The sequence below is a fragment of the Eptesicus fuscus genome, chromosome 18 (assembly GCF_027574615.1).
Source record: "Eptesicus fuscus isolate TK198812 chromosome 18, DD_ASM_mEF_20220401, whole genome shotgun sequence".
Lineage (NCBI taxonomy): Eukaryota > Metazoa > Chordata > Mammalia > Chiroptera > Vespertilionidae > Eptesicus > Eptesicus fuscus.
Window position 1 is genome coordinate 37,866,738 of NC_072490.1, and position 16,712 is coordinate 37,883,449.

A 16,712-nucleotide genomic window follows, 5' to 3' on the forward strand; every position below is an offset into this window, starting at 1 on the left:
TTGTGTTTTGGATTTTTTCTTTAGAGGAGGGGAGAGAGGAACATTGATTTGTTGTTCCATTTATTTATGTATTCATTGGTTGCTTCCTGTATGTGCCCTGACTTGGAATTGAACCTGCAACCTTGGGACGATGCTCTAACTGACTGAGGTACCTGGCCAGGGCTCCATATGTAGCTTTAGAGGCAGAATCAGGAAAAGCCTCCACAGCTTTACTTTTCAACAAAATGTAGCAGTTCTATAAGTATCTATGTTATCCTTCTAGGCATATTTTGTTATAAATGAATATGTTAATTATATTTACCAGGGCAACCACTAAGAAATTTAAAATAGAATAAAAGAAATAAAAGAAGTGGGATTAAAGTGGTACACTAGAAAATATTTAACACCAAAGAAGGCAGAGAATAGAGGAACCAAAAAATTGACATAAGCACTATAGAAAACAAATAGCAAATGACATTCATAAATCCTGCTTTGTCAGTAAATACACTAAGCATAAATGTATTAAACGCTCTATTAAAAGGCAGAGATTGGCCCTAGCCGGTTTGGCTCAGTGGATAGAGCGTCAGCCTGCAGACTCAAGGGTCCCAGGTTCAATTCTGGTCAAGGGCATGTACCTTGGTTGCGGGCACATCCCTAGTAGGGGGTGTGCAGGAGGCAGCTGATCGATGTTTCTCTCTCATGGATATTTCTAACTCTCTATTCCTCTCTTTCCCTCTGTAAAAATTCAGTAAAGTATATTTTTAAAAAAGGCAGAGATTGGCAGAGTGGATTTTTTTAAAGAAAAAACATGATTCAACTATATGCTTTCTACATGAGATGCACTTTAGATTCAAAGATAAATAAATTGAAAGTAAAAGGATAGAAAAAGATATGCCATGCAACAATAACCAAAAGAAAGCTGCCATGGCTATATTAATAATTGACAAAATAGACCTTAAGACAAAAATGTAACTAAAGACAAAGAAATATTTTATAATGACAAAATGATCAATCCATCAGGAAGACAAAGTAAGTATAAGCATACATAAACCTCAGTATATACCAAAAAGCAAAAAAAAAGATGAAAAAAACAAATCCCAAGAAACACTTAAAAGTTCGATGAGAAAAACTATGGAAAGGAAAACCACCCAGGAGCAGCAAGGAGCAAAAGCCCATCAAAAAAAAGTATTGCTGACGGGCCTGGCCTCCCTGTTTGTGGGTGTAGAGCCAGGCAAGCTAAACGCAGAGTGGGCCTGTGGACTTGCCTCCAGACAATGATCTTATTCATCAGAGGCCTGGCCTATAATGGAAAGAAGGATGATTCCTTGAGACAAAAGAACCTGGGAAGCTTCCTGCCTCTGCAAGTCTCAGGCATGTATACAGGCTCCAGTCTGTCTGTTCATGTTCCCTTTAAAGTGTTGTGCCAAGAACTGGATGCAGTAAAGGTTACAGTGCAGAACTCCTCCAGAGTCATCACTCTGATTGTTTTGTCTTGCTTATTTGACTTCACAGAATCTTAAGTTTAATCTGTTCGCTTATTGACCACCCTTCACTGTCCATTCCTTTTGAACCTAGTGTCCCTCTACTGCCATTAATGGCTTCCTGTCCTGAATCTGGGAAATCATCTCTGGACACACTTATTATCCTTCCTATTTTTCCTCTTCTAAGATTCAGCTCATGCCTCTTGTCTATGAAGAACTTTTTGGATACCAGTTCTGTCATAGCACATATTGAGTCGCCCTTCTATTTAAGTAGAAAGAAACCAAAGAGTTTTCTGTCATCTGGTGACAAAACCAGAGACCCATCCTTCTTAATAGACCTTTATCCAGAGACAGAAATTGGTTTATCCCAAGGAAGTTGGCATGTTGGCCAATATGTTTTTCTTTCCTTTGTTCCATTATATCCTAGGAAGTAAATACTAATAAAATCAGCAAGAATTACTTCTGCGTATTAGAGAAGATAAATATCATTTAATTAATATCTCTCAAATTCCTAATATGTGCTACATTGTTATAAACTAGTATAACAATGGTACTTATTATATTAGGTACTTTCATTTTCATTTTATTATTTAATCCCTCTGATTGCACGGAAGAGAAGAAACTTTACTCACTGTGTTTTATGAGAAATCTGAGCCCAGAAGGTTGGTGAATTGTCTTGAATCTCCTAAGCCTAAGTCTAGTGCTTCTCCCACTGGTCTACAGCTGTGAGCTGGCACTACATGGTAATTCTCTGGACTGAGTTCTTCATCAGTCTACACCCTGTCATAAGGAGTCTGGTTCCTTTATTTTGTTGTTTGCTGGCAGCTTTTAGGTCTTAGCCCTTCCTCTTCCTCTTCTGTCCCACATCTGGACAAGCTGATAGGAAATCCTGGGTGCTCCCTCCTTTGGTCCTGGCAAACCATGCAAGTCCCTATCTGTGTATGGGAACCCACTCTCTTAACCCACTCAAGGCAGTTTCCATTTCCAACTTGGGAAGCCTGCCCCGCTATCCCCAGAAAAGCCTCTTTATGTGAGTAATAAACCTTTCCATACTATGGTTCTAGTACCAGTTCTGATTGGGGAGGAGGGAGGAGAGGTGGTGTTTTCCCAAACCAAAAAGCAATTCTAGAATGCCAGCTGGGTGTCCTATAATTCAACTCAATTTTTTAAAATACGTTTTTATTGATTTTTAGAGAGAGAGGAAGGGAGAGGGATAGAGAGATAGAAACATCAATGAGAGAGAAATATCATCGACCTAGGAGTGGCATTCATTACAGGCTTGTATAGCAAGTGTAAGTTCAGCCCGTAAGAAACTGCCTAGTTGTGCCCCACCAGCCATGTATGCGAGTTCTAGTTGCTTCATATCCTGGCCGGTACTTGGTTATTGTTTTACTTTTTATTTTATTAAGCCATTCTAGTAGATATACAGTATTATTTTATTGTCATTTTAATTTGCATTTCCTTCCTTTCATGAATGCCAAATCATGGAGGCTGGTATTTTATCCTTGGGTTTTTGATGAAATGCCTCCTCAAATCTTTTGCCTTTTTTGTGGGTTCTCTTCCGTCTTCCTGCCCGGCTCCCCACCTTTCTCCTGAGCACCTGGAGGAAGCACCTGGAAGAGAGCCTGCAAGTGTCTGTCTGCCCCCTGTGGCAGGGCCCCCTAGCCCATATCTCAGAATCATTCAAATGAACTAACAAGAAAATAGTGACAGACTCCTAGACAGAGAGCAGGCTGACAGCTCTCAGGGGAGAGGGGTGGGGTGGAGGGATTGAGAAAAACTCATGGACAGGGACAACAGTGTGGTGATTGCCTGCCGGGTAGGGGGCAGGAATGGAGGGAAGTGGAGGAGGGGATAAATGGTGATGGACGGATGGAGACTTGACTGGGGGGTGAACACACAATACAGCGTCAGATGATGTGTTGTACAACTGTGCACCTGAAACCTGTATATTTTTGTTAACCAGTGTCACCCAGATAAATTCAATAAAAAGGAAACTCTGTCAGCTGACAGCCACCTTTTTCTCAGTGCTCTGCTCAGTGAGCGAATTCACGTGGCCCATCTCTTTGGAGGGGCTTATCTTTCTTTGGAAATTTGTTTTCTTGCCTAACAGTCTCAGCTGTCTGATAGGATCAAGAAAAGTTATGATTATTTTGGACTATCTGGCTTTGTTTGTTATTAGGATGGGGCAGTTTTTTTTTGTTTGTGTGTATGTGTGTGTGCATCTTTCTAACATATTAAGTAGAAGCTTAAACTATTAGATTTTGATTCAGAAGAAAGGGGTTCCGTTCCTGGCTCTGTCACTTATGCCTGTGATCTTTGGTAATCACTGTTTTCTCAGTTGAAAATGGGAATAATAATAATATTAATAATATTTATAATTATAGTATAATATATAATAATAATTATTTTAACAGACTGGTCAGTGGAGTAGAGGGCTGTTTGGGGGTTTAAATGAAAAGATGTCTATGAAAGCACTTGTAAACTAGAAACTGCTATAAATAATAATGGTCATTATTTTCTAAGATGCCAATTCCATTTTACTGTTTTCAGAAATGATCTTCAAGACGCAGAAACAAGTCCAACACAGAATCGTCGGACAAGACCAGAAAGTGCAGAGATGGAGCCGAGAAATAAGCGGAATAGGAACTAGCGTGGCTTTGGCGACTTTCCCAGGGTAGTGATCCGAATATGGTACTTTCTGTTGCCATATAGATTTCATATTCATAATGCCCACATAAGGGTGTAAATTCTAAATATTTTTAACCAACTTTTCATTCTTTTCTGTCTTTTTCAGCCCGGTGGCGGGGGGGGGGGGGGGGGGAAAGTTACAAAACATCCTCCCTTGGTCAGTTACCTTTTGCTGGGATATATTTCTCTCAAATACTGACTTCACATGTTCACCAGTTTTGCATAGAACACAGGCTTTTTTTGCAAAGGGTTTTTTGTTTGGCTTTGTTTCTGAATTTCAGAATGTCCTTAACCCATTCTCCTTCTCTTCCATGGAGAAGCCCACTTCAGAAAGGATTCTTCAACCTTTTCCTACAGGAGCAGTCGAGGAGTTAAGGCCTCTATTTCTAGAAAGGCAGGATGTCATAACTCACATCCTTGGTGTCAGCATCCTCGGTGTGCATGTGTGTGTGTGTGTGTGTGTGTGTGTGTGTGTGTGTACACGTGCGCGTGTTAGTCTGAATGCCATCATGCCCGTTATAGCAGTTAGTGATGTTTGTTGCCTGAGTTTAAGGTAGTCAGTTGTTAGACCCATGTCTTACACGTTATTCAGATGTTGGTCACAAACAATAAATTAAAAACATTGGGCACAGTCTTCAGAAATGGCAATGACAAATGGTTATTGTTAGTCTTTCTTTTCACTTGGGTAAATGGAATTTTTAACACTTTGAATCCTAGCCATTAAAAAGAATGCTGCAATAAATGGATTTTGTAAATGACTAGACTCTACATCAATTTAAAATCATGTGCTTGAAACAGTATCTTGAGTATAAGCTACAAATCATCGAAGGGGTTGGTCAGAAATAACCTCTGTGTGAAATGTGCACCAGGCCCCTGTCGCTTCCAGAGTCCCTCATGTCTCCCTGGCGTCTCAGTCAGTCTTCACCCTCCGCCACCGCCCAGCCCAGATACATCAGCTCTCCAGTGACAAGCTAGCGAATGTGGCAGTGTTGACAACAAATGTATGAATGTTCCAGGATGTTTGTGACTTCCGCTTTCCAGACAGTGTCTCCGTGGACTTTGGCATTTTGGTATGCTCTCGGGTTTCAGGGTAATGTGTGGAGTCTCATTATAACTTAGAGTTAAGCGTTTTAACACTTACATGGCTATTTGTTTTCTTTATGAGTTCCCTGAGCTTCAAGTGATTGCATAATAATTTGTCATAATATTTAATCTAAAATGGGGGTGGGAAATGTCCGACCCTGCCAAGGCATTAGGGGTGAGTAAATTAAATGTTTGCCCAAATAATAGGCTAATTTTTAAGTTGATAATTGTGTATGGCCCGAGAATGATGTTATAAATATCCAAATGGCCCTTGGCAGAAACAAAGTTCCCCACCCCTGACCTAAAATCACGAGTGTGCACTAGGGAAACTAAAGGCGGCAGCACCCACTGAATGCGTCGAAGGATCCGAGGGGCAGTGTGTGAGCAATGTCAGACAGCGTGGGGCTTAACATTGATGTGATATTTACGTCTGAGTTGCCAGAAATTATGCTAAAAGGAAAAGTGTTTGTATCATTAAAAAGTACACAGTCTGCTATAAATTAAACTGGAAATAATTACTACACTGTTTGCAGCAAAGTGAGTTTGCAAGGAAGCAGTGAGAGCCAAGACACGGAGGCAGGCAAGTGAATTCACTCAGGTAATATTTAACTATCTACGCAGTGAGGTAGCAGTGAGCACTGGCAGTCAGAGGTGACAGCGGCCTCTGAAACTCTTCTCAGTGGGGAAGGGAGGACGAATTTGCTCCCCAGGGGACATTGGGCAATGTGTAGAGATATTTGGCTGTCACATCTGGGTTTGGGGAATTGCCACTAGTATCATGGGTAGAGGCCAGGAATGCTTCTAAATATCCTAAAACACACAGGCCAACCCCCATGGAGTGTTTGCTGGGCTGCCCTAACCAAGTGCCACAGGCCGTGTGGCTGAAACAGAGAATCTTTTTCCCCTCACAGTTCTGGAGGGTAGCAATCTAAGACCAGGTTGTCATTGGGTTGGTTTCTTCTGGGAGCTCTCCCCTTGGCTCTCACTGGGTCCTCACATGATCTTTCTTTTTTGTTCTCACATCTGTGTCCTAATCTCCTCCTCTAAGGATACCAGTCATACTGGACCAGGGCCCATTTGTATAAGCTTGTTTTTATCCCAATTACCACTTTAAAGACCCTATCTCCACATACATTCACATCTGAGGGACTGGGGGTTAGGACTTCAATGTATGAGTGGCATTGGGGGCAGGGACCCACAACTTAGCCCACAATAAAGAATTATCCAGTTCATAAAAACGTGGTGCATATATACAATGGAAAATTACTCCTCCATAAAAAAGAATGAAATCTTAACCATTTGCGATAATATGGATGGACCTGGAAGCTTTTATGCTAAATGAAATAAGTCAGAGAAAGACAAATGCCATGTGATTCTACTTATATGTAGAGTCTAAATGACTAAATAAAAGAACAAACAAAACAGATGCAATGGACAAACTAATGGTTGCCAGAGGAGAGGGGATAGAGGGACCCAGGTGAAAAAGGTGAAGGGATGAAGTACAAGTTGGTAGTTACAAAATAGTTATGGGGATGTAAAGTACACCATAGGGAATACAGTCAATAATATTGTACTAACTGTATGGTGCCAGGTGGGTACTTGAATTATCGAGGGGATCATTTTGTAAATTATTTAATTGTCTAATCAGTGTGCTGTATATCTGAAACTAATATAAAATAATATTGACTGTCAACTGTAATAAAAAATTTAAAAAAAAAGAAAAAGAATTATCTGGTTCAAAATGTCATTGGTGCTGAGATTGAGAAACCTCCCAATGTCAAGAACCTCGCAAGTCTGCTTGAAAAATAAAGGTTAAAGGGCATTTACTGAGCTCTGGTTGTTAACACTTAGCATACATTTAACATTTACACATTGAAAGGAAGGTGTTTTTATATTTATTTGAGAATAAGGAATTTAAAGTACGTGTTAAATCCAGGATTAAAACTGATAAGCTTCTGATTTCACCTTTTAGTGAAAATAGGATCCTAATCACTAGTTTGTTTTTTACTTTTACCTCCTTACTCCCCTTTAGGGTATAACAGCTACTGTGGGTGTGTCACCTCACAACAGTGATGCTTATGGTTTGAGGGCACAGGTAAGCTGCTGTATGTAATTTAGAAAGGACGGGTCTAGATGGTTCTGAGTGTCAGCCCATCCTTTCATCCTCCAACCCCTTCTCTCCTTTATACCCCTCATTGAGAATCACTGGTCAAGTTGAAAAAGTAATTCACACACATAGGACAATGTGGGTTATATAGGGAGGCTGGTATGGATTTAAAAACTGACTTGTATGGTCAAGATTAATGTCAACAGGGGTAAACAAATAGTGAGTAGAGGACTTTTTTCCTTGTGGCCCTTGGCCCTGTAGAATGAAGAGAAAGCAGCTGTCTAGACCATTCCACTGATAGAGTGACTGTGGATGAAAAGGAAATTGCACTCTGAGTTTTCTTAGAGCCAGGGAAAAGGCAGAAACAGTAGATTACAAAATCCTTAGCACTGATAAAAATAACAATTGTTTAAATGAGGCACATTTTTTCCTATTATATGTTTTTGTTATAAAAGTAATCTATATATATATATAAAAGCCTAAGCGACCAAACAACCAGTCACTATGATGTGTACTGACCACCAGGGGGCAGACAATGCAGGAGCTGCCCCCTGGTGGTTAGTGCACTCCCACAGCGGGAGCGCTGCTCAGCTGACCAGTGGGCGCCAGATGCAGGGCTCATGGCTGGCCACTGCAGCCTGGAGACCGTAGCAGAGCGGCAGAGAGCCTACCGAGCGGTGGCGGCAGGTGCAACGGGGTCGGGATTAGCACAAAGTCTCCTGCCATTGCAGGAGTGGCAGGCGGCGTTGGACTGCTGGTTTCTGCCAGATCCCCACAGGCTACGCTGAGGGACCCCACTGGTGTACGAATCCGTGCACTGGTCCTCTAGTATATATAAACGCCTAAGCAATCACTTGACCGGTCTCTATGACATGCACTGACCACCAGGGGGCAGATTCTCAACATAGGAGCTGCCCCCTGGTGGTCAGTGCACTCCCACAGCGGGAACACCGCTCAGCTGACCGATGGGCGCCAGCTATGGCGACACAAGCCTCTCCCCACTACTGAGCAGTGGTGGCGGCAGGCAGGGCCAGGATGAGCGGGACCAGCGAGGCACTGGCCCGGGCTTGGGCTCCTTCCCAGCCGCCTGCCACTTCATGCACTACTACATCCCTTGGGGGATATCGCATGGCCTGGCCTGTGGTAATTGGGCCAAAACCGGCAGTGCGACATCCCCCAAGGGGTTCCAGATTGCGAGAGGGTGCAGGCCAAGCTGAGGGATCCCACCAGTGCACGAATCCGTGCACTGGGCCTCTAGTTAATTATGAAATTAGAGGGGGAAATATCACAGCTATTAAATTTATTATCATTTTGATAACTTGGTTTTAGTCTTACGGTGTGGAAACAATGAGATTACTTTCCCAGTTTACAATGTCCCTCATAAAAATTTACTTCTCCCTCTTTCTCCTTCCTTTTTATCCCTTTCCCCTTTTTATCCCTTTACCTTACCTTTTCTTTACTCTCTCCCTTCCCTGCTCTCCCATGACTTCCTGTCAAGTAGTGTGCAAAACAAAGATAAGCCTTGCCCTAATGAAACTTGTAGACCAGAAAAGGAGATGGACATTAATCGCATAATTACACAAATTACAGTTGTGGTAAGTGCAACAAAGCAGAGGTATGTGGCCCTATGAAAACATGCAGGAAAGAGATTTCATTTTTGACCTTTCTCTCTAGGGAACTTGGAAATCAATCCAAGGTGGTAAGGTTAATCGCCATATTCCCTCCATATCCTCTGTGGCCCTCATCCTTAAGAACCTGTGCATGTATCCTCTTTTGGTTCAAAAGACAAAACATTAAAATGCTCATGCAAATAGCTGACTATGTGTTCACTAACTTCACAGCTATGTCAGACAATCTGGACCATCCACACTAAATACACACAGTGCCTTCAGCATTTCATCACATAGCACTTCCACAGCATTATCAGTGCCCGTTAATGAGCACCACCAATCCTTCCGGATTCTGTACCGTATTAGCACAAAGTCTCCATTCTTGGACATTTAGGTTACTTCCAGTTTTAAATAACAGAATTACATTCTTAGGTTAGATTCACAGAAGTTGAATTGTTGGAACATTATTGCAATAAAATATATGGGCAGGTTTTCAAAATAGAGGACACCAGAATATTAAACTAAATGGAAGTTGTTCCTTGGATTTTTAAATAATGGTCATTAAGAAATTTATTGCAACTCTTCAGTGGGAATTTCACAGCAAGTGCAAAAGCTTTCATTATGGCTGTTACTTCTGTTAACTATCAAAGCCGACAGTCTAAATTTGAAGGAAACTGAGAAAGACATTTTTAGTGTTATTAGCAAACAAAGACCAAACGTACTTGGGTGTTTTAATTTTATTGTATTTAGGAGCTCTGAAGGCAACGGATAGCTGGAAACCCTTTATAGCAGCCGTCACCAACCGGTGGTCCGCGGATCTCTGAAAGGTTGGCGACTGCCGCTTTATAGAATTTCACCAGATAAGGAAACAGATAAAAATACATATTCCAAGAACACACACTTAGTATGTGTGATTTTTAGAAAATGAAAAATCTAGCTTTATGCAGTTTACAAGAAACGGTCACACAGAAAGTAAAAAGGTAGGAGAAATTTCCAGCAAAGCTAATTAAATGTAGCAATGATTATAACACATTAGCCATGTGCTTTTTTTTTTTTCATTTCACATCAGCTAGTGAAAACCTGTTATGAGAAATGGGTTTTGCTTGGACTAGCTTTTAAGAAGGGATACAATTTGTATTAGCAGGAAGGAGAAGGGAGAATGCCCTCGCTGCTGCCCCTGCATTTCTTAAGGGTACTGTGGGCTTCTCTCTCTGGGTGTGTGGCATGTTGGGGACATCGCCCCTGCCCCGCCTCCACTCATGGTCCTATGAAAGTAATTGCAAATCTTCAGGACACCAGGACGTTAAATTCCTATCGCAGGCAGCCATGGATCAGGCTGGGCAGATGGGCTCCCCGGTGTGGAACGGGCAGGCACCCTTCCCTGCAATCTTGGAGCCAGCACAACTCTTCCGGACGACTGGCCGTGGGAAAGGAGGGGCATGTGTTTCCTTGGCCAGTCTCTGAGAACCCGGCTCTGCTGTGTATGCAGAGCAACAGCCGCTGTGCGAGTTCCTTCTCACTGAAGGCTGGTGTGAGCTGCCATCGCCTCCTCGCCTCCTCAGGGCTCAGGTGTTGGGTTACTAGTACCTAGGCTTATGAGGCTTGCAGGGGAGGGAACAGGAGGGATGGGAAGATTGGAAGGAGGAGGAAACCAACAGGGGCTCATCCTTGGCGTCTATGGAGACTCATACGAGGACCAGGACCAATCCTTGGGCATCCGAACCCCTGGAGACCACAGTGACTTTGCTTGTTTGTTTTAACAGCTTCATGGAGATAGAATTCACTCGACCTACGATTCACCCATTTTAAACATGCTCTTCAATGGCTTTTAGTATTTCAGAGTTGTGTGACCATCATTGCAATTAATTTTAGGACATTTTCATTATCCCTGCACCCTTTATCCTCACCCCTCAACTCTCCTACCCTTTTCAGCCCTAGGATACAACCAATCTGCTTTTCCTTTCTGTATTTCCTTTTTCTGTGCATTTCATGTCAATAGCACCATGAATGTGTGGCCCTTTGTGACTGCTTTCTTCACTCAGCATCATGTTCTCAGGGCTCATTCATATCGTACATGACACCACTTCCTTTTAGTGCTGAGTAATGTCCCATTATATGGGATAGACCACGTTTTGTTTATCCATTCATCAGCTGATGGATATCTGGGTTATTTCTATTCATTATGACTACTTTGAATAATGTGCCTAAGCACTTGCATACAAGTTTTTGTGTGAACATGTGTTTTTACCCCTCCTGGGTATGTACATAGGAATGGCATTTGGAGATCATATGGTAGCTGTGTGTTTAATATTTTGAGGAACTGCCAAACTTTTCCAAAGCGGCTGCACAAGTTTAACTTCCCACTAGCAGTGTATCAGGGTTCCTGTGTCTCCACATCCTTTCCAATGCTGTGATTAATCTGCCCTGTTTGTTAGAGCAATGCTAGTGGGTGTGAAGTGGTATCTCATGGTTTTGATTTGCATTCCCCAACAGCTAATGATATTGAGCATCTTTTTATTTTATTTTATTTTTTTTATTTTATTTTATTTTTCTACAAAAAAGTATAAAGGGCTTTTATTATTTGTAACATAGGCACAGTTTTTTAAAGTTAATAAATTATTTAAGGGATTTCACATGTTCTGAGTTCCTCCACTGCCTTAGTTCCTCCTGAGTTTGAGTCTTAATCATCTTATTCCCTTTTTTGCTCAATCCTGATGTCATTTCAGTCAGTCCTATATAATAGGAATAATCATGATCAAAACTGTATGGTATGGTAACTGAGGCCAAACTGTATGGCTAGACAAAGGCCATCGAGGCCCCAGACATATAAGAGGCTATCATAAAATCTCACTGATTACCAACGGCTATTACAAAAATCTCATAGAGCTTGTGTTATATTTATAGTGGACAGTGATCTAGGCAATGTAAATTAATGTTAGTTAAGTGTTCCCAGTAGGCTGAATGCTATGCTACCAACATAGCAGGAAAAAAACCTATTGGGGAAATGTTTTGTGGTCATGTCCACAGCAAATGAGAAACTGCATTCTACTGAGCATCTTTTTATGTGTGTATCTGCCATTTCGGTGTCTTCTTTGAAAAAAAAAAAGATTATTCCATTTCTTCGCCCATTTTTTAATTAGAGTATCTTTTTATTGAGTTAAAGGTATTTTTTAATTTCCCTTTTGATTTCTAATTTGAGACGTGAGTTACATATAGAGGAGTAGTTTAGTTTCAAATAGTTCTGTCCCAGGTTCTAGTAGTTCCCTCACAGGTGCTAATCAGTATTCTGCTGAAGACTCGGGCGGACCTGAGGGCCTCCAGGGTTTGCTCTGTGCAGAAACCTCCCCGTGTCTCTGACTAACTGGTCTCTCTGGACTCCCAGCTCCTGCTCAATTCAGGGAGCTCGTCGTGCTCCACCTGGTGCCCACCCTCGCTGGGACCTGGGAACCAAGGCAGGACGCGGGAGCAGTTCCAGGGCGCGCTGTCCTTAGTGGTTTCCATCTCTTGGGGGTCACTGTCCTTCATTGCCTGGTGACCAGTTTCTTAAAAACTGCTGGTTTTAAAACCTTCTTCTTTTTCCCAGGCATGGGGAGTAAATCTGATCCCTGTTTTGTCTGAAAGTGGAAGTTTCCCATTGCCATGTTATTTAAATTGCAAAATAAAAATATCTCAAGGTCACCCATAAGGAAATAAATAATGGTACATTCATGTGATGTACTTTAAAGCTATTAAATGTTTTGGAAGAATACTTGTAGACATAACTTGATAATATAATAAAGAGATTGCAAACCTATAGTAAATTCCAGGGTTTAAAATGTATTATTATGTATTCATGTGACATGTGTATGCATAAAGAAGTAAAAAAAGCCCTAACCGGTTTGGCTTAATGGATAGAGCGTCGGCCTGCGGACTGAAGGGTCCCGGGTTCGATTCCGGTCAAGGGCATGTACCTTGGTTGCGGGCACATTCCCTGTGGGGAGTGTGCAGGAGGCAGATGATCAATGATTCTCTCTCATTGATGTTTCTAGCTCTCTGTCTCTCTCCCTTCCTCTCTGTAAAAAATCAAGAAAATATATATTTTAAAAAAAGAGGTAAAAGAAAATGCCCCAAAATATTACATCATTTGTGAATTTAGGATGATTTTAATCTTCTTTTCTACATCTTCTAAATTGTCTCTAATGCATTCATTGAGAATCTTATATAGGTGTATATGTCTGTATATGTGTATAATATATGTATGTGTGTATACACACACACACACACACACACACACACACACACACACACACACACACACAGATATTGTGGGTGGGGTAAGGAAGAAATATGGAAGGTGTGATTATAGGAGACAGCTGGGCTGTAAGCCAGGCTCTGCTACTCTTTGCCTATGATTCAGGGAAACTCATTTCCTTCTCTCAGCCTCAGTCTTCTCAGCAAAGGCAAAGTGACCTCAGAGGCCCCTGCTAGGACAGCCGAGGAGCCCATGCCTGCTCTAAGGTGAACAGCGCCTTGCCTGTTCTGCCCTGTTCCTTAGAGCTAAAGTGAGATCTCCCCGGGTGCTCCATAACTCCAGATGGGATGGCAGTTCTCTTCTGGTTGGTTTTTCTAGGTCAAGGAGGTCTGGAGCAGGGACCTACAGGGAATTTATAATTTTGAAGGCTCCTCTCTCATGGCTGCTTGCTGCCCATCTGAAGTGAGCAGGGTGCAGTGAGCACTGGGTCAGGGAGGGGCCTAGGCATCATCCACAGTCTGCAGTACTGTGGGTGGGGATCCCCGCCCCCTGCTGCCCCTCGCCAGCTGGTGCATTTCCCTGCTCACTTCCAGGGCTGCTATTCTCAGCTTCCCTGGACACCTCCGTGTTCCTGCCAGATGTGAAAGCACAGCTTGTCCCAGCTTCTGTACCTAAGTATCCACAGTGTTCCTTAGCCCTGAAAAGTGGAGGTGACAGCAGGAATAGGCAAGGATAGGACAGGCAGTAGGCGAGGGACGTCTCTTCAGGATCCAGGATGGTGAGGGGCCCGAGAACATGACATGAGCCAGGGATATTTAACCTAGAAGAGAATGTTCTTCAGGACATTGGTATCTTTGAATAATAAAAGCTAGCATTTACCGGACACTGTGTGCTGGGCACGGTGCTACATTTTCCTTTAAAAATTCTCACAGGTGCCATTTACAGATGTGGAGACTGAAGCACAGGGAAATAGAAAATCAACATTAATCGACCACAGTGCTAATTCCCACAGGCAAGATCCACCAATGAATGCTACAACGATTGGGTGAAGAGCTAAGGCACAGAGCTGGGAGTGGCAGGGGTTAGATCTGAACCTGGGTTTACCTGACTTCAATTTCTGCAGCCACTACATCTGAGGAATCTGATGTGGGTTTGGCCACAGCTTGTCTTCTTGGGCTGCAGGTCAGCTGCCCGGGTTCCCATTAGTCCTTGTTCTCCCTTAACTTCACTCCCAGCTCTCCTTCCTCACCACCAGCTGGCTGACCTCTCATGCCTCCAGGCCCAGCACCAGAAACAAAGAGCACAGCTTTGCATAGTCTTAACCCACTGTCACAGTTATGCAAGGCCCAGTCCTGTTATCAGACTCTGTATTCTTGCCACTTGCTGTAATTCTGCTTTTCCAATGGAACCCTTTTCTAAATCACACATACCTGCCAAATGCTCAAGGTTCTATCCCACCCTCACATCTCACTGGCATTTATCAGTGGTTCACCATTATCCAGAAAATCAAGTCCAGATACCCAAGGATGGCTCTCAAAGCACCAAAACCTGTGCTCTTGGCTTCTATCCTAAACTGCTCGCCAGGAAACCTTGGACTGAATCTGGCTCTGCCTCTACTAACTATGAAGTCTTGGGCTAGTTAGCTAGAATTCTTCCACTGAATGTCAGTTTCCACATCTGTAAAATGGGCACTACAAAACTTACTTCCAAGGCTAATATTCTGCCCACACCACCTGCTTGCCGCCTGTGTCCACTCTGATTGGTTGGTGCCCATGCCCTGCAAGTTCTTAAATATTTTGAATATCACCCTGTATTAGTTTTCTATTGCTGCATAGCAAATTACTGCACACTTAGAGAGTTACCACCTATTTCCACAGGTCAGAAGTCTGGGCACAGTGTAGCTGGCTTTTCTGCTCAGCCTCTTGCAGGGTTAACATCAAGGTGTCAGCTGGGACTCATGCATACATGTTTATGCCGCTCCACATGAGCATCTGCAAACATTCCTGGAAGAGCTGCTTCAGAAGCAAGGGGAGCTGCTGGGTACCTGCCCAATTATCTGGCTGAACTCTGGTGCAGAGGCTGTGTCCTCCATTCTGCTCCTTCCTCCAGAGGGGCCCAATGGGACAGACCTGCAAATGCAGCTTAGAAATGCTAGCTGAGGTGCCTTCTGGAATTCAGGGCTCCAGCTGTACATATTCCAACAAGGGGAAGCATTGCACCAGGGCAGAGGGAAGGAAAAACAACAGGGCTGGTGTAAGAAATTAGGGCACCTGGACGACCAAGAGGGTTCTATATGCATAACTTTGCTCATGCACTTTCCCCAAAGCACAGCTGTAGGCTCACCTCAATGAGGCATTCCCCATCACTTTAATTTTAAAAAAATTGATTTTAGAGAGAGAGAAACATCGATTTGTTTTTCCACTTATTGATGCATTCATTGATTGATTCTTGTATGTGCCCTGACCAGAGATCAAACCCACAATCTTGGCTCTAACCAACTGAGCTACCTGGCCAGGGCTCCCCATCATTTTAAACGAGAGCAGCTAGCTCCTTCCTTCTTGTTCAGGGGCAGTAGGTTTCAGTAAAGGACAAGGAATGAGGATACCTGGGTCTCACTTTGTCAAGTAACATGCTATGGGAACGTGGGCATGTCAGTGACCTCTCCTGGGAACAACGTTTTCTTACCCTTTAAATGAGACGGTTTCTGTCAGCTTTTCATTTGGAGATGCTTCCGTTCCAATGGCCTTACATTATTTTGGTATTTTGCTCTTGCCCTTCATTGGCCTTGAGTTTAGGGCAGTGTGTGGCCCCCAAGGCTTCTTTCTACATGGGCGAAAACACAGGTGGGACTCATACCATGAACGCTTGCTCTGTGAACACCATGCCTGCACCACGGGTTCCACTAACAAGGCTGTGAGCTTCCTGCTGTTAGGTACTGGAGTGTCTCCCTCTCAGGACCCAGAATTAGCTGACAAGGACCCAGAAGGGTTCAGGGGTTGGGGGTGACCTCCCCATACAACATCAAGAAAGAAAAGACCAGCTAATCCTTGGCTAGAGTACCTTTCCACACACTAGGTGCCTCAGGCACCAGTTGCACACCCAGACCAAATTGCTAAAGTCAGCCAATCAGCAACAGCGTCACTCCAGTGACTAACAGCCAGCCAATCAGCAATAGCTTCACTCCAGTGACTAACAGCCAGCCAATCAGCAACAGCGTCACTCCAGTGACTAAGAGCCAGCCAATCAGCAACAACGTCATTCCAGTGACTAACAGCCAGCCAATCAGCAACAGCTTCCAATGCCATGCCGCCTAGCGCCAGTGACCAGGCTGCTAACCATGAGGGAGCAAAGTGGGCGACGTCCAGGCATCTGTTACCAGGTTTCCACAGCAAAAGTCGAGCGGCGGCCCCTAAACTCTTCAACTTCCGAGAGTCCGTGCGCCCCTGAACTCCGCTCCCGGCACCCTTTCCTGCCAGCCCGTGTTTGTGCAGTGGGCGCCGACAGGACGGCTCTCCATCGCTGAGCAAACA

General features: G+C 43.4%; 1 protein-coding gene and 1 non-coding gene across 2 annotated transcripts in view; one reads left to right on the plus strand and one right to left on the minus strand.

Annotated features, from left to right (window-relative positions):
* Nucleotides 1-4,909, plus strand: part of RAD18 (RAD18 E3 ubiquitin protein ligase) — an 80,845-nt gene extending 75,936 nt beyond the window's left edge. The window contains exons 13-14 of the mRNA XM_054708116.1: nucleotides 4,014-4,137; nucleotides 4,472-4,909. Of these exons, the coding sequence (XP_054564091.1) occupies nucleotides 4,014-4,113 (100 nt within the window). The 3' untranslated portion in view covers nucleotides 4,114-4,137; nucleotides 4,472-4,909. The remainder of the gene's footprint in view (nucleotides 1-4,013; nucleotides 4,138-4,471) is intronic.
* Nucleotides 4,910-11,892: 6,983 nt separating this feature from the next.
* Nucleotides 11,893-12,009, minus strand: LOC114228657 (small nucleolar RNA SNORA32). Its single transcript, XR_003614791.2, has one exon. It is a non-coding gene; the product is annotated as a small nucleolar RNA SNORA32 (small nucleolar RNA).
* Between the last annotated feature and the right edge of the window lie 4,703 nt (nucleotides 12,010-16,712).